Source organism: Equus quagga, chromosome 5, assembly GCF_021613505.1.
Source record: "Equus quagga isolate Etosha38 chromosome 5, UCLA_HA_Equagga_1.0, whole genome shotgun sequence".
NCBI lineage: Eukaryota > Metazoa > Chordata > Mammalia > Perissodactyla > Equidae > Equus > Equus quagga.
In genome coordinates, this window is record NC_060271.1 from 97,126,722 (window position 1) to 97,151,412 (window position 24,691).

Here is a 24,691-nt window from a genome sequence, read left to right on the forward strand (position 1 = left end):
GGGTAAATATTACTTTTCCTCACATTTTAGGAGGAGGAATTGGTGGATTAGCATGTTTAAGCAGCTTGCCCCTAGTCACAAAGCTAATAATTGATGGAATAGTGATCTCTCCCCTGCGATTCTAGAGACTGGGCTCTTTACCAGGATACCAGGAACAAAGTGAAAAGAAAATGTGTTTAGGCACTGTATTCATCTGCAGTTAAATTTATTCAATATGGAAAGTTGGGATTCATAGGTTATTCTTTAAAGAGTGCCTTAACCCTATTATTTGCTTTATGTTCAGTATGGTGGTTTTAAAAAATCTAAAGGCTCTTTATTATATTCTTTAAGCATGTTTAATGCAACTTACTAGAATATATCTCACACTTAAAAAGAATATAATTTTGCTTTACTTCCTTGAATTGTTAGACCAATATCCTTCTTGGCACATAGTGCAAAGTAAACTCTTTCTACATGAAGCCCTTTTCTTCACAAATGCTTGTCTATTTGATAGGAAATAAGAATAAAAATATCTTGTAATGGACCGTCCATCTCTTCTTTCCCCCTCTGAACTAAACGTGAATAGTGGTTTCCAAATGATTAACTCTGTTTATTTTTACACTGAAATCATTACCTTCATTTTGGGTAGACTCATTGTTCAAAACTCTAATACTCATAACAAAAAATGAAGTACCATTGTCCCTAAATTCATTCCAATCAATAATTCTCCATTCACTCTCAGATGGATATTCTTGATAAAATTATTAGGAAATTTTCCTCCCTTTATGAAGGCCTTTATTTTGTTTTATTTTTGTTGGGGAAGTTTGGCCCTGAGCTAACATCTGTTGCCAATCTTCCTCTTTTTGTTTGAGGAAGATTGTTGCTGAGCTAACATCTGTGCCAGTCTTCCTCAATTTTTTCTATGTGGGATGCCATCACAACACGGCTTGATGAGCGGTGTGTAGGTCTGTACTAGGGTTCCGAACCCACAAATCCCAGGCCACCGAAGCAGAGTGCACGAACTTAACTACTATGTCACTGGGGGGGCCCCTATCAAGGCCTTTTACAGTTCAGCCCGAACCAAACTTTCTCACTTCATTTGCCATTATTCTTTATCATGCTGCCTTAGTTCTAGTCAAATTTCATTAATTATTTGATTTCTCACCTCAAAACTTTCACTCATCTTCATCTCCTCAGCTGGAGTGCCTTTTCCCCAAATCCCCTAAGTTTCAAATCTATTATCCTTCAAGGTGTTATCCAAGTTTTGCTTTCTTTATGAAATGTATCTCAACACTTTAGAAATAATCTTTTCTTTGTAATTTCCATGGTCTTTTATATGCCTTTTGTCCTCTTTGTATTGTAAACATCTTATAAAATAGAGCTCTGTCTGATTCATCTTTGTTTTCTTCAAAGCAGTTAACATAGTGCCTCCTACATAGTAGGTCTTTAGTATATTTCTTTAATTATTTATTTATTTAATTCCTCAGGGCTTACATGACTTATTTTGCAAACAATACATTCCAAAATGATGCTTGACTTAAGAGTTTGAAATGCATCAATGTAAAAAATCTGTCCCCCCTTGAAACTTTATTTGGTCATATATATATATATGAGGATCTTGATTCATGGAAGCATTTCTTTGAAAGTCTTTGGGAATGCATACATATACATAAATTTAGAGGGAATGTGGTTTTCAGAGAGCAAAACAGACAGCATCAAGAAGGGGACATGGAGATGTGAGAACTCAGAGGCTGTCAGTAGGTCTCCACAGATAGTATCTGCAGCAGCATCGGAAAGTGCTTTGAAGGCTTGGAATGGCGATTCTGCTGAATAATTGAATATCCGCAGAGCCAAGGTCCATGACCTTGAGCACGGCAGATCTTTTTTGCTGAATATGATCTTATTCCAAGAGAAGTCAAATTATTCTTCCCAGTTGCCAAGAAAACCTCAAAGCTTTCAAACCACTTTGCCCTAAGAGATGCCTCACATCTACTAAGGCAGCCCACAGGACGAAAGGACCACAGAATGCACTTGAATTGCTTGGGAGCGTGAAACTTTCCATTTTGTACAGAATTCTGATGTGTCCAGGTTGTATGCCAAGTATAGAAAGAACTCTGACCTGAAGTAGGAAAGGCTGAAGGGCTCCTTGTCTGCCTTCCTTGAATCTGAACTAGAAGCAGAATAAAAGATTTGTTTCAGTGAAGAGAATCACAAGGCCTGCCAGAGCCAGGGACATTGCATCTTGACCCATCTGCCCACTCTTCCATTTTCTCTCCCTTCAGCATTCCAATAGCCTGCTATTTAATTAGTCAAACAAGCAACAGCAAATGAGGGAGGTGGAGAAGAAACTCTTTGTCTTCAACTCGAAATACATGTAAAGAAGACACAAGCAGAAATTTACTAAAGTCTTTTATGAGGAGGTTTTTAGTCAGCATTTGACTTGGTTAAAATCCTGAGCCGATTGTTTATTAAGGCACAGCAGCAAGGGAAGCAAAATTCAGTCCTTCGAGCATTTGTCTACCAGAAAAAGGAAGAGAAGCTTAGCCACGTAAAATTTCAGCCTGCAATGTACAGACGTGTCAACTTATTAAAGAAAGATGGGCCTGTCGAGGAGAAGTTGATGATGGATGGCTGTCAGCTCTTCTCGCTCACCATATCAGGACTGCCTCTGTTCTGCATCTATCTATTTATTATCTATTTTTTCCTAGGACTTCTTTCCATGACTTTCTCCTTAGAGTAGAATAGCCTTGTTTTTAATATCCATAGTGCGATATTTACCTTCTGTATTTTTTCATCAGCTTCAGGCTTTATTCTGACTGGCAAATACAGAGCACTGTTCAGGACAGGCTTTTAAGGATTTGGAATAGTTGCCTTCTTTGAATGTTTGTGTTAGGTTTTGCCAGAAATACTTAAACCTTATATATTTGTATAATGGGAGTTTGGAGATTGATGCATTTTTTAATTAAAAAATATAGAAAACAATTGAATTTAGCCAATTGGGAGTTTCTGTGTATTTGCTCAAATGTGATTGTCTGAGAGAGTAGCAAGATACAATTCTAGATTGCTTCTTAGATGATATTTCTTTCAGAAAGGAGATGTGTAATATCAGCACAGATTTTTAGCTTTCCATGAAGGGGTTGAATGCTCATTCATATGGTTTTCCATAAAGATTGTCCCTTGAAAAGAACACTCTGACTTAAAATCAGATGCTTCCAAAGGTCAGTCTGACAATGCACCATTGAAAGGGAGAGAGGAAGTGCACTGAAGTGTTCCCACTTTATAAGATAAAATCTACCGGCTGCTTATTAATTACTCAAGCAATATGCCAGTGTAAAGCAATACAATACACAGGTAGGCCATATCTAAAGTGTAAATTATAGCTTGAAGAGCCACAAATTTTGTCACATTGTTATAACTAAGTTAGTACAGTAATAGAAACACAATTATTACACATTAAAATGCCTAAGTCGTATCTCTCTAAACCCTTGATTCTCTACCATGTCTGCACATTAGAATCACCTGGGAAGCTTCTGAAAATTCCAATGCCCAGGCCACATACTGGACCAACGAAATGAGATATTGAGGTGGGGAGCTGGGACCCAGGAATCAATGTTTTTCAAAGCTCTTTAGGGGATTTCATTGTGATGCCAAGTGGAGAACCACTATGAATATTAAACATTTTATTATATGACCTCAACCTGATTCCTAATTAGCTTCTTATCAAGATAGTTATATGTATTCAATTTATGTTTATTTTTTATTGTAAAATGTTACAGATTTTTTTCCACATGATGGGCGATACTATCAATTTAAAATAAAATGCATTGTCTGTTTTTAAATAGGAATATCTGAACATTTGAGTCAGAGGCTTTTGTTATAATGCCATATATCAAAATAAGTGCAAAGTTCAAATTTTGAGTGAGAAACTTAACATAATTAGTGCAAATGTGGTGAGGAAGTATGGTGAGGAAGATAATTACTTCACTTCGAGACTGCAGCTGAGGAAAATAATGTAGTAATATTATTTGATGACATGAAAGCTATAAAGCTATAATTTTGCGTATTTTCTCTCAGAGTTATAAAAACTAGATGCATGAGAAAGAGATTAAATTAGGATTAAATGTCAATATTCTTGTATTGAGGAGAATGTAGTAGAAAGAGCATAGGATTGAGAGTCAGATAGACAAATTCTAGTCCGAGGCATTTGTAAGCTAAGTGATTTTTGCCGAGTCTCTGAAGTTCTCTGGGTCTTATTTTTCCTATCTGTGAAATGAAATGGCTGAACTAAATCAACGTTTTTCAGATTTTAGTGGTGAAGTATTATTGGATTATGAAATTAATTTAGTACAATTTCTATTTCTATAGAAAATAGAAGAGCGCATTTCAAGTAGAAAGCCGATGTATTGTATGTGAAGCCTGGGTAACAGGGAAAAATTTTTGAAAGCTCTGAATTAGAAGATCTCTGTAACTTTTATAGTTTCATGAACTGTTGATGGGGAAGGCATGCAGTATGGGGAATGGAGATGGAGGCAACTTATTTCAAGCATGGAATATAAAGTATATCACATATTCTTTCCATATAATGTCAAGGCAAATGATCTTTAGAAAGAAAAGACTTGTTTCAACAGGATATTTGGTTTACTCACAACGAGTAGAAAAGGAAAAAAAGCATTTACAGGCTGTGAATGTGGAAATGTGTCCTATCCTTGAGACCAGAGGACTCTCACTGTGAGAAGTGAATGGCTATATTGTGAATTTTAGTTACTGATTCAAGAAGAAGTTTTATTCAGTCCGGCCAGAATGTTCTCTCGCCAATCAAATTGCTTCCAAACTAAAAAATTGGGAATGTGCTTTGCTTTTTGATTGCTTTCTTTATATTTTGTCTCACATTTTGTGTTTACTGTTTGTTGTGAAATGGGTCTTTCTGTGGAGAGTAAGGTGAGGGAATGCCCAGTACTTTACAAAATTGTTGAGTGTCAAGCTAATCTGGTTATTGGAAGTAACTAGGAGCTAAAAAAATAATAATGAAGTATCAGGAACACCACCTCAATCTTATTAAAGTAGGCCTCATGGGAATGGATGCTAGCAATAATGCTTCTTAAAAGGTCTTCCAGGTGATTCTGATGACCAGTCCTGTTTGGGATCAACTGGTCTAGGAAGCCAGCTTCCCATCGCAGCTTCACCTGTGCATAGCTATAGACGCCAGAGAAAATCTCATAACTTTTATGGGTCTCCCTCTTCCAACTCTAACGTTTACAGTTCTGTGATTCACTGAGATTTCCGATAAAGTTTCACAGTTCAAATACATTTAGTTACAAATCAGCCAATGTCCGTTTCTTTTACTTTGGACCATAGGACCTAAGTGTATATCATAGGTAAAATTAAAAAGGAAATGGTAATAGTTTTTCTATTACTGTAGTTTTTCTGTTACGGTATTATAGACTTTCACTCTGCGGTTCACTGTTGTTGAGTTATATGAGTGATAGCCCAGAGGAGACCAGGAACTCTGCTGTGAGGAGTTATATGAGTGATGGCCCAGAGGAGACCAGGAACTCTGCTGTGAGGAGTTAGATCTTCCCTGTGTTCCTTCTGTTCCAAGACCTGCTGCTTCAGTGATTCTTTCTATTCTATGAGCTACTCCCAACATCTTTCTGATAAATTCTATGTGTTTACGCTTAGGCCAGAGCTCTCTTGCTGTCGGGAAGAGACTAAAGCCCTAAGGAACCCATTGTTCATAATGAGCTAACTTCTCTCCTGTGTATCTAGAAAGGTGTACCATCCTTGGGAGACTTGAGAAGATAGTATTTAAATCACATGAGGAGCCTGGGATGAGAAATACTGAGCTAGACAATGTCGATGAACTTTTTTTCTTCCAAATTTAAGGTACTTTTCCATATAATTGCTATTCATAGAATAATAAAATATTTTAAGAGAAAGCTGATAGTACTTATAAATTTATATGAATTAGAGAGTGCGCCTATTTCTTCAGTAAACGTACAGAAGAATCAACGAACAATGACAAGTGTTTTCCTATGGCTAGAGCCCTTGATTTGGAATTAGGAGCCCTGGGTTTCCTAACACCCTAGAATATGTAGGATCAGAAAAAGCTGTTGAAGTTATTCTTTTGTGGGTTAAGGAAGAGAGGTGATCATAATAGAAAGTTTATTTATGATAGCGTATGAGCAGAATACCTTTCCATGTCCTTTATTTTTCTCAATTTTTACATTTTTAAAGACTAGGAGGAAAACTAGCTCCAGAAGACAAAAGAGACAGAAGTTGCTATGGAAAGTTTTTAATGCAGTAGCCGTTAGAAATCTTTAAAGACATTTTAGCTCTAGCGTGTTGCCTGATTTTGACAGCGGGAAAGTGATAGAGTTTGGCACAGAGTTGAGTCTCAATAAATGTTTATTAAACGAATCCATGAAACAGTGGCTCAGTAAATCAAGAATGTTATAGAGGGGCCAGCCCAGTGGTACAGCAGTTAACTTCACACGTTCTTGCTTCAGCGGCTTTGGCTTCACTAGTTTGGATCCTGGGTGCGGACCTACACACTGCTTGCCAAGCTGTGCTGTGACAGGCATCCCACATATAAAGTAGAGGAAGATGGGCATGAATGTTAGCTCAGGGCCAATCTTCCTAAGAAAAAACAGGAGGATTGGCAGTGGATGTTAGCTCGAGGCTAATCTTCCTAAAAAAAAAAAAAAAGAATGTTATAGAACCAGAGAATTTTAGAATTGAAAGGAACACTGAAGATCACTTAATCTGGCTATATGACTTTGCCAGGGAGGAAAATGAGGCCCTGTTAAGCTAAGTGAGGTAGCCAAGGACGGAGAGCTGAAAAGTGGCTGAGTGGAAACCAGTGTTCAACTTTATGCTATTTGCAATACTTTCATCTCTTGCTTAATCCATGGACCTTAATCAACCAAAATTTTCCTAGAATTAGGCTGTTGGGCATAATTATATTCTGGTTAATAAAACATTTGGTAAAAAGCTGATGTTTTCTTAAACTGTTAGACAGTCCTTTAAAATGTAGTAATTACTTTAATAATAATGCTAATAACTAACAATTAAGTGCCCACCGTATGCCATGTATGACTTTATGTACATAATGACGTGTTCAGGAGAAATTTTTCTGATAGAGTTGTTGTCTAGAACCCCTTGAAACAAAATAATTCAAGTAACCCTCACTATAAAGAGAACCTCTAAAAGCTAGCCAGTTATATGCCTCAGCACTTATTAGAAGACAGGAAAACCTACTCTTCAACCACTCCTAACATGCTGTCTGCCTCCCCACCTCCCACCTTCCCTATCTACCTATCTATCTACCTACTTCTAAGGAACAGAGGAGTAGGGAAAAAAGAGTCACTAGGTCATAGGCCCTGTAAAAATGTACTGGTCAAGGAGAAGTATGGTTCCTTGGCTCAGGCTAATCGAGGGAAGAGACCACTATAGAATCATGTGTAGAACCTGAATCTGCCTGCAAAAAACAAAGATCAGCATGCTGCATTTCTGATGCATGGCAGTTTACACATCAGACTTGCTGGCCTGCCTGGTGCCTTTCTGAGGAGAGAGGAAAGGAACTGACAGGGTGGAAAGAGATGACAACAGGTGTATAGCCTACATGCTCAACGTTTGGTGTTGCCAGGATGCGTAAGATTCTACGGATCAAGCAGACACTCCATTTAGGATGGGGTTTGAGCCATCTGGCCAATGTTTCTCACAAGAATTCTACTTGCTGGGCCTGAGGACTATAGTAGCCAGATGCTGTAGGGTACTGTATGAAGTTTGGAACTGGCAGATGAAGCAGGTTGAGCCAGATGAATCTCTGTCTCTCTCTTTTTCTCTTCCTTATATTTAGAAAATGCAAGAAAGGCTAAGTCTTAAGACAGGTGATAAGAAGATGCTTAGAGCCATACTACATCCTGCCCCTCTTCTTCATCTCAGACTATGAGATGAGGGAAGAAATTTACATGAAATCTTAGGTTGGCTATAAAGTTGCCTGAGTTTTTAATAACCAAAAGTGACCACAAATTGAGTGATCCTGCCCAAGATATTGTTAAGAGATGGAGAAAAGTAGTGACAGTGCCTGTTTGAAAGCAGTGGCTGAAGAAAATAAATACATAAATAAATACTCTTTCATGTATATATACTACAAATATATGCCATGGGTTATGACTCTAATAAACTTATTGCACATATATTATTTAATACTCACAATTACCCTGTCAGATAGGTTCTAGTTTTATTGCCTCCATTTACTGATAGGAAAACTGAGATTTTAAGGTAATCAATTATTTATCTAAGTGCTCACAATGTGAAAGTGGCATTCAAACCCAGGTGTGTATGACTCCATAACCCACACACCTATGGTCTCTAACTTCGTAAATGTTGGTCTCACTCCTGCCACTCCCATACCTACCCAGACTCTAATCTCAACACAGAAGCCAAACTTATCTTTTTGAAATGAGAATCAAATCATGTCACCCCTCAACTGACAATACTCCAATGGCTTCCCATTGTAGATGGACTGAAATCCAAAAGTTTCACCAAAGTTGAGAAGGCCCTACCTGACCTAACCCCGAATCTCATCTCATTCCACATGCCCCTGTTTCACGATGCTCAGTGCTCACTGGATTTTTCTCCATTCCTGAGATGAACCAAATATTTCCTCATTTCAGGAGGTTGTGCTTTGAGTTCTTTCTGCTTGGGATACTCCTTGCCAAGACTTTCCCATAAGAGGCTCCTCAGCGTTAAGGTCTCAGTTTAAATGTCATCTGCTGAGAGAGCTTTCCTAGTCACCTAAATCAATCTCCCTGCTCCAGTCATCCTCACTCTCTCATTGGATCTGTTTTGTTTGCTCAGTGTCACATAGGACTGTTTATTTATTTATGGTTACCTCTGCCCCTCTAGTTTGATGAGAGGGAAAACCCTGGGGGCCTTGTTTACTGATGTATTTCTAATGTATAGAATAGTGCCTCCAAATTCTGGGCATCTTATATATAATTGTAAAATGAATGATGCGTGAGTGAATATTAATCTCCCTCTTAATTCCAGTTTCGGTACTAGATCTTTACATGGTTGACTTTTGTATTCAATATTTTTTGTCTTAAGATCAAAGATATGCCATGAGTTTCCAGCATCCCTTCTCTTCTTCCCGTAGTGCAATGAATGGTACTCTACAATCCAACTGTTCCTGGTTTATACAGATCTTAGTATATGCTGACTTACTACTTTGCATTATTTTAATTACAAGTTAGCAATCCATCTGAAAAAAAGAAAAAAATAAAATAAAATAAAACAAAATAAAAATATTAGCTGAGCCTCCTAAGAAGTAGGGGTTAGTAAGTACATCCCTTCCCAACCCAGCATAATTTTTCATTACAATTATCACATGTTTATTTACTTGCATCTCCACTTAAAATACTGAGGATGCCAAGATAATGTAAGTTTAGTTCTTTCTTTTAAGGAATTGCCATTTTTGTTTTCCACATAGTAGACTTTGACTTAGCAGCGTGTATTTGTCCTGTTGGTAGGCACTATTGACTCTACAATGTTATGAGTTCCCTAACTATAATAAGTAGAAATGTGACGACCAGGCTCGTTAGTTTTCACTGAGTCAGGTCACATCCAGAATGCACAATAATTTGTTTTTGGTTGCAGCAGTGGATAAACCAAGATATTTCTAGAGACATAAATGCAATTGCATGAAGCTCATTAAGTATATACACTAATAATGACTATTTGTTAGACTGTACCAGAAGGTATACACCCTTTAGTTTTATCTAGAAGAGTAGTGCTAAGTCCCCAAACCCACAGAGAATCCTATTGTCATATTGCCTGAAGGTGAAACACATTGAGAATAAGAATTCAGATTACCTCCACTGTTTTAATGACTGGACTCTCTGCTGGGATGCATATTATATAGATATTTGACACATCTACACACTGATCAAATCTCTCTGATTTTTTTTTTAGGCTTTGTTTTTCGAATCAAAAGATGCAAAGTAGGTGATCTGAGTGTTTATCCCTTAAGAAACTGTTGTGATATCAAAATATTTTGTCTTTAATACTTAAGTCGGATGTGACAGACATGGAAAAACGATCAGCAATCTAAGAATCTGTTATAACAATAGGACTCTTACACTTCAGTGTGCACGCAAATCACCGTTAAAATACAGATTCTGCATCAGTAGGTTGGGGAGGGGTCCTGAGGGGTCTCCTCTGCTCTGCTTTTGCCTTCTAAGATACTGTAATTTGTATCTATAAAAAAAAAAATCAGATTCTATAATGTGGAGCAGTTGACCACATGGTCACAATATTTGGATAGCTCAAATTAAAGATTTTGAGAGTTAGAGGCCGGCCCCCTCTGATTCTAGGGAGAAAGAGGCATGTTATAAATTGGCCACTCTTTGGAATGTCATTAGAGAGACAAATTGTTCAGTATATAGTGCCCTGACCAAGTTGGTAATAAGATGATTTCATACTTGAAATTATTTATTCCATATCCATTTTATAAATGATTGTCTATAAATATAGAATATTTATAATCTACTATGAATATAATTGTATTCTTATAATTATATAATACAATTTACTTCTTTATTAAGTAATCATTATTTGGCACCCAAAGGATTTGTAAATTCATCTAGAGATTGTTTGTAAAGTTTATATTCACCAAGCTATGTTTTTATTTTGATTATGTCACTGGTTTCCTCCAGGTTAAAAGATGCCAGTGTCTGGTTGTCATAGATTCAGTTGTTGGGAGTTGAGCGTGAGGCAGGCCCAGAAATTACAATATTGCATACCTGGAATACAAGAGTATTTGTTTGTTACTTTCCCTGTGTATCATGTGATCTCTGGAGAACTGACTGGTCATCAGCCCAGACAGGCCTAGAGTGGCCTGTTTGGTTTCCAGCACCTGCGGTTATTTAAACAAATGCAAATCAGTTGCACAATAGGATTGGGAAATTGTTGTACCAGAGTCTTGGAGCGGGCCCTATTTTCTTTTGGAAAAATTTATTCAAGTTTAAACTGCATTTAGTTTTTGGTCATGAGTTACGGGCTCATTTCGTGACACTACCTGGGAAATAGGGAAGAGCATAAGACTGGAGTCAGGAGGGCAAGAATTATGTTTTGATTCTACCCCGATTAGTTACGTGACCATAATTTTATTTGTTGGATGCCTCTCTCTGTTCATCTAATAAATAAAGGCATTGAACTAAATAATATCTAAGTCTCCTTTAGCTTTCATATTTAATGACCTCAAACATATCATCTTTTTGGGGGTTATCTGATGTATACTTGGCGACTTATTTCCAGATTGGTTGCCTTGATGTGTACCTAAAGTGAAATAAAACCTTGAAAAAGGAATATTTTATAAAGCTTGATTTCTTGCTTCAGATAATAGAAGCTAACCTCAGAATGGTCATAGGTTGAATCATATTTGGGAATTTCAGAATGTTTTCCAACACTGCATCACATAGAAAATCTAAGGGAAGAGTGAACTACTCTCTTTAAAATACTGCAGTTTTTCCTTGTAGTAATCAATTGATTGTTTTAATTTCTGAATTACACAGGGTTGTGGCAAATAAAATAGTACTGTTTTCTGTTACACTTCTTAGGGACTGAGGATTTAACCTGATTGTGATTTTCAATAGGCAGACTTTCCTTTTCTGTTTTTCTAAACTTGCTTTATCTTTATAGTCAGAGACAGCCAGGCTTATTATTTAATTTAATAATGTAAAATTCTAGTGTGTACCTTTGTTTAGTCAAGGATGTTTCTGGCAAAATATTCTTGTGTATTTGACTTCCAGAGTAGAAAAACAAATGAAGCAAGTCTCTCACTCAAATGTCTATTTTTGTTCATTTGTTTTTTTCAGATGTTGATTTTGCTTTCTAGTTTGTGTTTGAAGACATCCTTAGAATCACATGAATATAGTAAAACCTTACAAACCTGTGTGATTGGGATTGTATATGTGAAAAGCAAGATAATCAAGAACAATAATGTAGGCCAGTTTCTTGGCATAGGAAAATGGCCTGACATTCTTCCTGTAAGTGGGGACAGTGGAACTTCTCTCGACCCAGAGGCATCCCTGTCCTCAGGAGGTAGGGTCATTCTCTGGCAGATTCTTCACTTAGTAAAGAAGTGCAGTGAATGAACTTGAAAGCTGTGGAAGCAGAGCCAAATTAATGAGATTTTACCCCATGTATAGGCAACAGAAAGGGATATCACACTGCTGATTCATGTTCTAAGACTGCCAAAAATTTTGCTTTATTTCTCTTATGTTTCCTAAATTCTGTTACTTGTTCAGTTGGGTGGTTTTGGACCTGAGAATAGGACTCAGGTTTATTCCTGTCAGATTTAACTTTGTTAGAGGCAGCTTATCTAGTGAGCTTGATAAGAATGTATAGAATTCCAATTTTTCTTTCTTTTTTTTTTGAAGAATTTTATTTATTTATTTATTTTTGGTGAGGAAGATTGGCCCTGAGCTAATATCTGTTGCTAATCTTACCCCCCATTTTTTTTTCCGGAAAGCCCTTCAGTACATAGTTGTATATACTAGTTGTAGATTCTTCTAGTTCCTCTATGTAGGAAGCCACCTCAGCATGGCTTGATGAGCTGTGCTAGGCCTGCACCCAGGATCTGAAGCAGCAAGCCCCAGGCCGCTGAAGCAGAGCTCGCTAACTTAACCTCTTAGCCATGGGGCTGGTCCCCAAATTTTTCCATTGAGCATTTCCTCAGAAAACTAGATGAGCAAGAACTGTGTTTTTTCATCTAAGTTATTGGAGGGGTGAAAATTGAATAGGACTTAAATCCAATGGCACCCTATTAAATCTCTTCCTCCAGTTGTATAGCACTGTGAAACCAATTAGTATAGAGTATTAAATAAATGCTCCTAGTTTGTTTTTAAATTATTTCTCTAGTTATATCATAACATTTTGGTGAATAGTGATAGATACTCCCTTCATCTTGATATTGATTCGTTAATCAACATATTTAGAGTATGGTCCTTCAAACGATTATAATTATATCCATGCAGCCAATATATTTTTTTCTAAACCTTATGAGGTTGCTCTGAAGAGCAAATGATGTTAAAGTTTATTAACATGCATTGCAAAGTGTTTAAATGCTACGTAATTGATATCAATAATAATAATACTATTATTTTAGTTTTTACTAATAAAAGTAGCATTAATAGGGATAGTGTGTTGCTCATATCACCCTATTAATCAGAAAGAAAATACTTTATCAGATTAATTTGTTTTATTCTGAATCATCCAGATTATTGAAACTTTTTATTGAAATATAGTCTTAATACTAGGAAGTGCACATATCATAAGTGTATAGCTATATTATTTTTTGCACTATTAGTACACCTATAGCCAACATCCAGATCAAAAACAGAATGTTACTAGCACCCCAAAAATACTCATCACCAGTCTCCCCTCTATCCTACCAAGGGTAGCCATGTTCTTGGCTGACAACAGTAGAGATTAATTTTGCCTGTTTTTAAAACTTTTATGTAAATGGAATCATAAGTATGTTCTCTTCTGTGTCTGGCATTTTTTTTTTACTCAACATTAATAGTGTGAGATTTATCCATATTTTTGCGTGTAGTTGTAGATCATATATTCTTACTGCTGTTTAATATTACATTGTGTGACTATACCCCAATTTATCTATCCATTCTACTATTGACTGGCATTTCAGTAGTGTTCAGTTTGAGGTTATTATGTAGAGTGCTACTGTGAACATTCTGGTATATTATTCTGATGATCTTTGTGTGCACTTTTGTTGGTTGTATACTCACAAATGGAATTTCTGAGTCATAGGGTAGGCATATGTTCAGCTTTAAAAGATAATGCCAAACAATTTCAAAAATTTCCCGCCAGCAATATATGACAATTTCACTTGCTCCGCATCCTCAGTAACACTTGGCACTTTTATTCTTCCTCATTTTATTCATTGCAGGGGAATGTATTGATATTTCACTGTGGTTTTAGTTTGCATTTCTCTGCAGAGTGATAAAATTGAACATCTTTTCATGTGGATATCTTTTTTCAGGAAGTGTCTGTTCGAGTGTTTTGTCTTTTTTTCCTGTTGGTTTGTCTAGTTTTTTTCTTTATTGATTTGTATAAGTTCTTTATGTATCCTGGATGTAAGTATTTGTTGATATTTGTATTGCTATGGATCTAATTTCTTCTTATGTTTATTGTTTCAGCAAACATCAGAAGTACACAAGATGTTTGGGACTTATATTTTAAAGTGGAAGTAGACCCATTCTTTAATTGTTCAACAGGAAAACATAAATAACACTTCACCATGCTGCTTGGTGTTTGCATATGACATAGCACAAAACTTAGTGACAGAGACTATGCAGTAGCAGACAATGAATTGGAGGAAATATAGTCCTCTTATATTGTAGAAAATAGAATGATTTTCGTATTTTCACTTAATGTATGTATTCTTTCATGAAAAAGAACATAGCGAAAATAGTTTCCCTGCTTGAGTCATGTCTCATTTATAGCATTTCAAAGTAATGTTTTATTCTACAGAGTGAATTTTTCCGAAACTATGTGGTTGCACATAATGCAAATTTGAATTACCTAAATTTGAAATTAAACAATATAAAAGGAACAACATATTTTCATTTTTAAGTAATAGAAATATCATAGTGTTAAATGTCATCAGCACTCATATGACTTCAAAGCTTGCCATGTAGTGAATTGCAAACTGTATTAACTATTTTTCCCCTTGGCTCTGACACATTATCTGGTAAATGAATCCTTTGTCAAGATTCAGTCTGAATTATACAGACTTGGAATGATAAGAGGTCACTTGGATAAAATACTACAGCCTTATAACTAGACCAAACCTCTTCAAGCCCCCAAACTCTGTTCTTTAGTTGTTTAAGGATAGTCAGAAGACTGAGTTCTAGTCTTGCTTATGTTACTGACACACTTTCTGAATTTGACAGTAATTTAAACTCCCTGGGCCTTACTTTCTTAATAATTAAATTAAAGGGTTGGCCTAGAGGAGGGTCTCTAAAACTCCCTGTAGCTCAGAGACCTATTCTGAGTGTTCAATGGAGATGAAAATTTTATAAATATCATCTTCAGATAACTGGATATCACCATATATGATGTAGAACCAGAATTCGCTAACTGCCTATCATCAAATGATCAGAACAATGAACAGAGAGAAATGAATTGAGAGGCATTAGGGAATGTTACTTTTATTGATTATGGTAACCATTTTCTAAGGACTGAGGCTTCATAATATATGAAATTCCCCCAGGATTGCCTAATGCCAAATAGTGCTTATTGTAGTTGGTCAATTTTCATCTCATCAGTACTCTCATCAGCAGTGGATGAGAATTACTGTTTATCCACAGCTTTTCCAAAACCTGGAATTTTTCTCTCTTTTCATTTTTTGTCCGTTTTATGACTATGAAATGGTATCTGAATATAGTTTGATTTCTGCCTTTCCCTGAAGACTCAGAGGATTGAGCATCTTTTCATTTATCCAGAGGGCATGTATTTATACACTCATTCTTCTATGAAATTACTGTATTTTTTTTGCCTATTTTCCTATTGTTTGTCTCTCTTTGCATATTAATTTATCAGAGTGTTTTGCATATCTTGGATTCTAGTCCTTTCCTTTGTTGAGTAATATGGTATGAAACTATTATCTCACAAGTTTTTATTTAAATTCTTACTACCTTTATTGTTTTATTGATGAACAGGTGTTCTCAATTTTAATATGATTGAATTTATCAATATTTTATTAGTGCTTTGTGTGCCTATTTTCCAGACTTCAGGATCATAATTTCTTGTCTGACAAAAATTTTACAGATTTGCTTCACTAATGTATACTGTAGTCCATGGAGAATTAATTTTTGTAAATCAAAAAATGATGAAAGATCCAATTTCATGTTATTCATATAGATAACCAGTTGTCCCAGCACTGTTTATTGACTAATTTATACTTTGCTAATTTATCTGCAATGCTTGATTTGATATAAATCATTTTCATATATGCTTAAGATTATTTTTAATTTGATTGGTTATCTTTATTCCCTCTATCCTAATGCATTATCTTAATTACCACAATTTTCTAATAAATGCCCATCTTTAAACAGGAAAGTTGCTCTATCTTCTTTCTCTGACATATCTTGGCTATTTTAGGCTCTTTGTTTTTCCCATAGAACATGTAGAATCAGCTTTTCACATTCATTTAAAAAATTCATTGAGATTTTTATTGGAATTTCATTGAATGTATATATCTGTTTATACATATTTAAAACACTGGTTGTCCCCGGTACATAGAACACTGCAATCTTTCTGAAATACCTTAACACCAATAATTTTTGAAGATTATTTTGTTCTTTTAATTTGTACAATAATATTTACTAATATGTTATTTTTTTTCACTTATAACCTTTATAATGCTTATATATTTTTCTTGTCTTCCTACATTAGCTGGGACTTCAAGTATAGTATGTTGATAATGGGCATCCTTGTTCAGTTTCTGATCTTAAAGAGAATACTCTAGATTTTACAATAAAATATGACATATGCTATTTGTTTTAGATCGTTTAGCACATTTATCATATTAGATGGGCAAGGAGGAAGACATCTACCATTCCTAGTGCCCACCAACTTTGTCAGATGCCTATACAGACATTATCTCATTTTGCCATGAAAGATCGGTATCATTAACCATTTTCAGAAACTGAATCTTGAGAAGATGCTTAATTGCCCCCAATGCAGTTAGCAAGTGGCCAAGCTAGTATCTAATTTCATGTTTTGGCCTACTTTTTTTTCCTCAGTATATCAGAAATATTTAGTTGTGCTAGCCCCCAATATCAAGCCACTTGCCATATTGAACTAACCAGGGAGGCACACACCTGGACTATAAACTTTCAGAGACAGGAATTAGGTTAATCTTGGTCACTCCATTACCCCTAAAGACTAGTACTGGGCTTAACATTGGGAAGTGCTAACCCAATATTTTGAGTGTATGAATGGGAGGGACCTTCTGCTGTGGATTGGGTTGTCCTTGCTATGACTCTGCCTCAGAATATGGTGGGTTTGGCCCAAGCACTAGCCTTCACTAATAGTTTGCTAGTAGGCAGTGACTAGTCTTCAATGGCTCACTAACCTAGCGAAAGTCCCTAGGTCTTCACTCTCTTACTCAGTGCCATGCCTTGCCTACCTATAGCCCCTTATGTGCGTCCGGGGAGTCAGGTCATCAGCACTGACGAGCTGAAACTTTGAACTCTGTTGCAAGGACATGAGTTATTTGACTATCAAATGAAAATAGCCCCAAGGTAAAAACCTACTGACAGGGTAAGAGTGAAACCCCTTTTGGTATATGAACTCTTTAGTGGGTATAGTAAAAATGCCATACTACCGGTGAAATGTATTAAGATTCCCTAGTACCACTTATAATTCTATGTTTATAGTTTATCAGAAGCTGATTTCAGACCATACTGTCTCATTTTTCTTGGCACAATGCTATCTTTGCCCAGGAAGTTGAGACAGTTTTTGGCTTATACTCTTCCGTTGGTTAAACTCACTTCATCAGTGGGAAAAGCCTACTCTTTTCAAGTAGCCGTATTTCTGTGTGATCTATGTAATGTCTGGCGGGATCCACATTGTTACTCCTAACTATGGTAGAAGACTGAGATATCATAGAAAATGTTGTGTTGAGACTTCATTTACATGCTATCCCCATGATGATGTGCTGGAATTCTTACCAGTTTCCTAAAAGCCAGCCCTACCATCTGCTTGGTGAGATCAGGGAATGAATGAACAATCCAGCTGACTCAATTAAGCTTTCTATCACTGCTTCCTACACCCGGGGAAAAAAAAATGCGCATGCTCTATAGGAGATCTCTTTACTCTCAGTCCAAATTCTATTTTTTTCTTTGCTTTCCCCTCACCAGACAATTTGTTATGGTTTCTCAGTGATGAAAATATTTGGCTCTTCACTGAGAAAATTTTTGAATATAAATGTCTCACTGAAAATTAAAATAACGCATCAGTTGGATGGAGAGAATATTGCAAACACATTGGAATCCATTGTTGCCAGCAGAGTAGAACCATCCCATATGCATTTATGGTACCTGATTCGTGCCCTGGAGATATCACAGAGCTACTTTGCCTGATCAGAGCTCTTGTAGTGATAGTTAAAAATTAATTGAATTTTCAAGAGTGTCAGCTTTAGCTACTGCCATTGCTGGTCCAATAGCTGAGGAGGTTTATTAAAAATATACTGCCACCTACAGTACTATTTGACCGTCTTTGACAGGGCTCTTGCCATGAATGTTAATTAAAGAGAGTTAATTTGGGGATGATTAGTTATTGTTTCTGTTAAAATCTGCTGATTTGCATAGTATATTTCTTTACTCATGCCTGTATGTTATCTGTTTTCTTCTAGGAAAAGAAGAATATATTGCCACTTTCAAAGGATCTGAATACTTCTGCTACGACTTGTCTCAAAACCCCATTCAAAGCAGCAGTGATGAAATAACTCTGTCCTTTAAAACCCTTCAGAGGAATGGACTGATGCTTCACACTGGGAAATCGGCTGATTATGTCAATCTTGCCCTGAAAAATGGAGCTGTCTCTCTGGTCATTAATTTGGGATCAGGGGCCTTTGAAGCACTAGTGGAGCCCGTGAATGGAAAGTTTAATGATAATGCCTGGCATGATGTGAAAGTCACCAGGAATCTGCGTCAGGTAACAGCGCAGTGGATAAGACAGTAACTGGCTTTGTTTCTCACTACAGCTGTGTTTGTGGTACTTGAAAACCCTAACAACATGATACAGGGCTCCTCAGAGTCGCTTACAAATTAGCTTTTTCTTCTTCTGAGATGAATCTTCCTGCCATACTTGAGCAGGGGCATATCTAGAAAGTTCTGGGGGCCCAAAGGCTATTTTGATACAGCGACATATGACAATTGCCCAGAGGGCTGCAAGGATATCCCTGCGACCTGCCCTTCCTGTGATGTGTGTAATTTTGTTGTGTTTTTGATTTTTCATTTGTTTGATTTTGAATTCTAGTTTTCATGGTGATCATTTGGAAGCATGCACATTGGGGTCATTAAATCACAGTTCCTTTTTTGTAGTTGAAATGAAACCAGTGTGTTTGTGGTTTGGGATTGTATCAATCCTCTTCTCTCCTCACCCCCACCTCTGAACTGGGGACTAGAAAAGTCCCTGAGGGGGGAAAATGACTTTGGGGGCTCATGCATCTCCTGAAGAGTCTGTTTATAAAGGTATTTTTATTTTTGGTATAATCACTTTAAGTTAAACCCCAAATGACTCTGGAGAGGCCAGTTCATCTTCTAGGTGCCCATTTCTATTTGACCGTACTTTTAAAACATTTTTGCAAGAGTCTATATACTAGGAAAATATCAATTCTTCAGTAAATCTATGGGTCCACATATACTGTATGTTTTTAACTGAGACATATTATTACAGTATATATATATATATATATATGTACAGATGAAAGTGAATAGATTGTCCTTATATATTGAACATCATAAGCTTTGGTTATTATTTAAAATTTTATGACATTACAATGTATCATTTTGTTAAATGTTGACAGTGACTAATTTTTCTGCAGTACATGCTGATCTCAAACTAATATACTTAACATATTTGTTGTTTCTCTGAACAGTTGCAGAATGACCGAATTGTCTCTGGTTTTCCTTTACTAAAACAGCCCTCTCTTTCTGAGCTGTTAACCATCTAACCTTTTCTTTCCTGCTTCTGAAAGGCTTAAACTATCCGAGCTAGAGAAGCAAAAAGAAATGTTAGGAGTACAGATTAGTCTAGCTAAGGCAGACAAGAAAAACTGAAGGATTCTCAAGACCCCTCCCCCCCAACACCCCGAAGACCTTTCAGAGGCCTTATTGGCATGGGTGGGGCCTGCATGCTTCACACCTGTCTTGGGAGATGGTCGCCTGCCATCAGTGTAGCTGTAGACCAGGGATTTCCTCTAAGTCTGTCTCTTTGGTTTTCCTTTTTTATTTTTTCTCTCAGCTTCTCACCAAGAGACCGGAGGCTCATTTGAGAGAAGCACAGAAGGAAGGGTGGGGCTCGAGGAGCCCGCTTTCTAGATTTGCCTTTGCTCAGGTTACAAACCAAACTGCGAATTGGTAGCTTAAAGGCAATTGTAGTTATGCAGCCGGGGTGCATGTGTGGCAGGACAGATTAAACATAAATCCATTCTACTCATTCTATGTGTCAGGATCTTTGCTTTGTTTCATTGCAGTAAACTGTGACCCTAAAGTCCATCAATATGACCGAAGGAAGTTTTGGATTGAGGAGGAGTCCTTGTATGCTGTAAAATTGAGTAGTAGGGCAATGCCAACTGATTCCTACGAATTTCCTGGGATTGGGGTGGGTCAGGGTTGGGGGCGGATCACTTATGGGCATAAGGCGGCAGTGGTCAGCTGATGAGCTTTGAATCCCTTTTAGACTTTTTAATTGTCTGTCAGATGTACTCAGGGAGACAAAGGGAACATTGCCATATGTCTGTTTCTGTCTAGTAGCAAGTTATGAACAATACTGGCAGGAAAAATATTACCTCTGTGGGAGGCCTATTTGTTAGTCTGCTTTTTTCTTGTAAAATTTTTTTGCCCTTTTTCTATGTTACTAACATGCTTAATAACTAACATGTCATTCATGGAATGTTTCATTCTACTAACCGTTACCTGAATCAAAAAATGTACTAACATGGTAGAGACCATCATATTTTTTAAGTAACGATCGTTATTCTGTTCACAGTTTTTAATTTCCTTTCTCCCCCCTTCTCCACAAAGCACTCAGGCATTGGACACGCTATGGTAAACAAACTACATTGTTCGGTAGATATCATTCTAATTGTTTCTTATTTTGGGTTTGCCGTGTGTTTTCTTTCTTTCTTTTAACTGTAGACATCATTAACAAAAGAGGAACTGCGGTTGGTACTCTTCTGCTTACTTTGACCTCCTTCTTTTCATCTGTTGTTGACCTTCTTATTTTTTACCTGTTCCTGTCAACTTCTGTTTTCCAACTCACCTGTAGGGGCATCGTTAACGTTTCGAACGTTTTGCATCCAGCTGTGGTTAACACGGATAAGACAAAATGGTGGCTGGCCCGAGTGACCGCAGGCTCAGCCAGTCTCTAACCATTCATGATGCATGGCATGCACACTTGATTTGGGAATGTTGGAGATGCCACACCCACTCATCTTTCCGTCATCTCAAAGCAGTTGTTTTTTCCTTTGGTTCTCCCCGTTTTCTTTCCTTTCCTTTCCGAACTGTACTGTCCCCCCTGCATGTGCACATCGGCGTGTGCCGCTTCGCTGGTTGTTTTGCCTCTCCTCCCCTCTGGCATGGACGTAGGCACTTGCATGCTGAACAGCTGCTGCTCAAGAGTGCAAATAGTGACGTTGCTGGAAATAGCTTGCGCCTTTTATGTTAACAAGGTGCACGTTGTGATTAGTTAATAACAGACAACTAAACTTTACTAATATGTACACCAGCAAAACTAACCTAGGAAGCATTTTACTAACACCATTTTTGTGTCTGCTAAATAACTTTTGAGTTGCAATAGGGATGATGCTGACACTAGTTCAATAATCAGCTAACTCTCTAACTAGTTTAGATCTCTTAGGGCTAGTTGAATAGAATCCAAGAATAAACCTCAAACAGACATGAAAATGGGTTCCGCCATAGGTCTAAAAATAAAAACCAAACAAATAGAAAAAAAAGCAAAAAGCAAAATGAAAAAATAATAAAAAAAAAAAAAAACACAAAACAGGCATATCCCAGGATTACAGTATGTAGGTCTGAGTATAGCGTGTCCTTTCCCTGTGCTTTGTTATTTAGGTGACAATATCAGTGGATGGGATTCTTACCACAACGGGCTACACGCAAGAAGATTATACCATGCTGGGCTCTGATGACTTTTTCTATGTTGGAGGCAGTCCCAGCACAGCAGACCTTCCAGGGTCACCAGTCAGTAACAACTTTATGGGCTGTCTCAAAGAGGTAAATATCACTGTCACCAGAATCATTCCTAATTCATGATCTCATCATTTCAGATCTGAACTGAAAGCACCTTTGCTGAAGACCTGATGTTTCCAGAGTCAAATGGCACAACTTTAAATTCAGTATTCTACTGTTATTTGTATAGGATTGGGGTGAGGGGGGCAGGTCATCGAACATTATGAAGCACTTAAGTTCCTCTTCTTTAGTAGTCTGTAAGTAATTCACAATTAAGATTTGTATGGGTAGTTGTGTATTAGCTATAAAAGAAAGTCAAACACAAAGAGATATTGGGTCTAGAGTTAAACTAAATGCCTTGTTCATTTCCACCTAAATGCCTCAGGTGTTATGTATACAGAGTGACTTGTTTGGGCAGTATAGGAAAAAGAAGAAAAAAAATTAGGCCGAGAGAGAGACTATATAAAACAAAACCCAAAAACTTAATGAATCTGTGATGAAATACTTTTCTTACTTTATTTTAAATACTTTCTGAAGGAAGTAAAGCTGTTTCATTTGTGATCTGATGAGTTCACTTGAAATTTTCCTGAGTAAAACTATCATGATAAAAGATAATAATTTTGGGTCCAGCCTTGTGGCTGAGTAGTTAAAGTTCCGTGATCTCCACTTCAGTGGCCTGGGTTTGCGGGTTCGGATTCTGGGCTCAGACCATCTCCACTCACCAGCCACATTGTGAAGGTGTCCCACATACAAAAAAATAAAGGAGGATTGACACAGGTGTTAGCTCAGGGCGAATCTTCCTCAGCAAAAATAAAAAGATAATATCATCCCTCATCCTCAGCTGTCATTATCTGTTGTAACTTTTGCTGGGATCAGAACTTGTTGGGGGATGGAAAGAGAAAGATTAGGAAGTCCTTGAAGTTCAGTTTGTACTTTAATATTTTTCCATAAAGGAGAATATTTTTCATTCAGGCACAACACAATTTCTTTTGACTGCTGGAACCAATTTCCTCTTACATTGTATGGCTGCAGTTTAATAGTGTAGACATCTAAAACATAAAGTTTAATAATTTTTCTTCTTTTGAGGAAGATTAGCCCTGAGCTAACTGCTGCCAATCCTCCTCTTTTTGCTGAGGAAGACTGACCCTGAGCTAACATCCATGCCCATCTTCCTCTACTTCATATGTGGGACGCCTACCACAGCATGGCTTGCCACTCAGTGCCATGTCCGCACCCGGGATCTGAACCGCCGAACCCTGGGCCACCAAAGTGGAACGTGCCAGCCCCTAAAGTTTAATAATTTTGAATTTAGTAATGACTAGCCATAGGTCCTGTTGGTAAGCAGTCATGTACTTTGGTTCATTCTAAAGAAAATATTTTAATCATATAAACTTGATTCAGGTAAGCCTCGGTGAAGAACAATTACTGCTTGAGTTATCCTTTCCCATCTTCCAACCTGTGAACATGATAGATGCTGCATTGCCCAGTATGTGGATGCACACAGAAGAGTCCTAAGGGGGATTCGAAAATGCTACAGTTTTAGCAAACACAGGAGACAGAGTTCTGAAAGGCGGAATCTAACCATACTGTGGTGGGAGGAATTGATTACCTCTCAGAGAATAATTTTCACTCTTTACAAATATGTATTGTGACCCAGGACTATGTTAAGCTCTGTGGGCATAATAAAATAATAATAATACTTATTATTATTATTATTATGGTACTGACATTTTCTGAACTCTTACTTTGTTCCTGATGTTATCCTAAGAGCTTTACAGGGATCTCCACAATATAGGTAGTAATTTTATTACCTGTGTTTTTTAGACAAGGAAATTGAGGTTCAGCACAGGTAAGTTTCTTGAGCAGAGTCTCACAGCTAATGAATATTAAAGTCTAGAGCTTCATCAAGGAAGTCTGATGTCCGTCTTTTGTGATCTTAGCCACAATAATATACAGCATTCCAACAAAAATATGTGTTCGGGTCCCTGCCATAGAAGATTGTACCATCTCTCCAGTTGGTTACAAACTGAAATCGTTTTTAGAAATGTATAATAGACTGTGAGGAATGAGGTATTAAATTGTGTGGCACAGTTACACCCATTTGAGATCATAAAGGGTGAAATGAGTGAGAGATCTGGTAGACAGGGAAGATACACAGAAGAGTCAGAATGTGCATCTTGAAGGATGACTGTGATTTGGATTGGCAGGGGATAGAGAATGTATTTCAGGTTGGAGAGAAACATAGTAAAAAACATAATTAGATTTCACAATGAGATGCCTAAAATTCCCTTCTGGTGATGGGAATTGGAAGGGGAGGGCAGAACCCCAGCCACCCACCCCATTTGCTCACTTCACTATGAACAGGCCAACGTACGATCAGCGCTTAGGCCCTGCTTTGTCTACAGAAAGTTAGTCCTGCCATGGACTGGAAAAAAGAAAGGAATCCAAGGATCTTTAGCAGAAACTGGAATCTAGCTAAAGAGCCCTTTGGGGTGTCCTGTAAAATACGAGGTTTTCTGCAGTGAACCTCCGGGTTCACCTGAGCCTCGCTGTCTTCTGATGGTTCCAAGTGGGCAAGGCAATTTTTTGTGTGTATGAAGCTACAGTGGATTGCCTTAATCGAAAATTACAGTTTCAGATTAACGTCTTTAATGTTTAAATGTTAATCAGTAGTCCATACACTTTAGAACTCCTCCCCTTTTAAT

General features: G+C 37.2%; 1 protein-coding gene across 5 annotated transcripts in view; it reads left to right on the top strand.

The window, feature by feature from the left end:
- Positions 1-24,691, top strand: part of NRXN1 (neurexin 1) — a 1,071,934-nt gene that overhangs the window by 397,623 nt on the left and 649,620 nt on the right. For 3 of the 5 annotated variants that reach the window (XM_046659961.1, XM_046659962.1, XM_046659966.1), the window contains exons 5-7: positions 18,425-18,726; positions 20,820-20,843; positions 21,870-22,031. In XM_046659961.1, the coding sequence (XP_046515917.1) occupies positions 18,425-18,726; positions 20,820-20,843; positions 21,870-22,031 (488 nt within the window). The remainder of the gene's footprint in view (positions 1-18,424; positions 18,727-20,819; positions 20,844-21,869; positions 22,032-24,691) is intronic. The other 2 variants (XM_046659963.1, XM_046659964.1) reach the window with 1 other exon arrangement.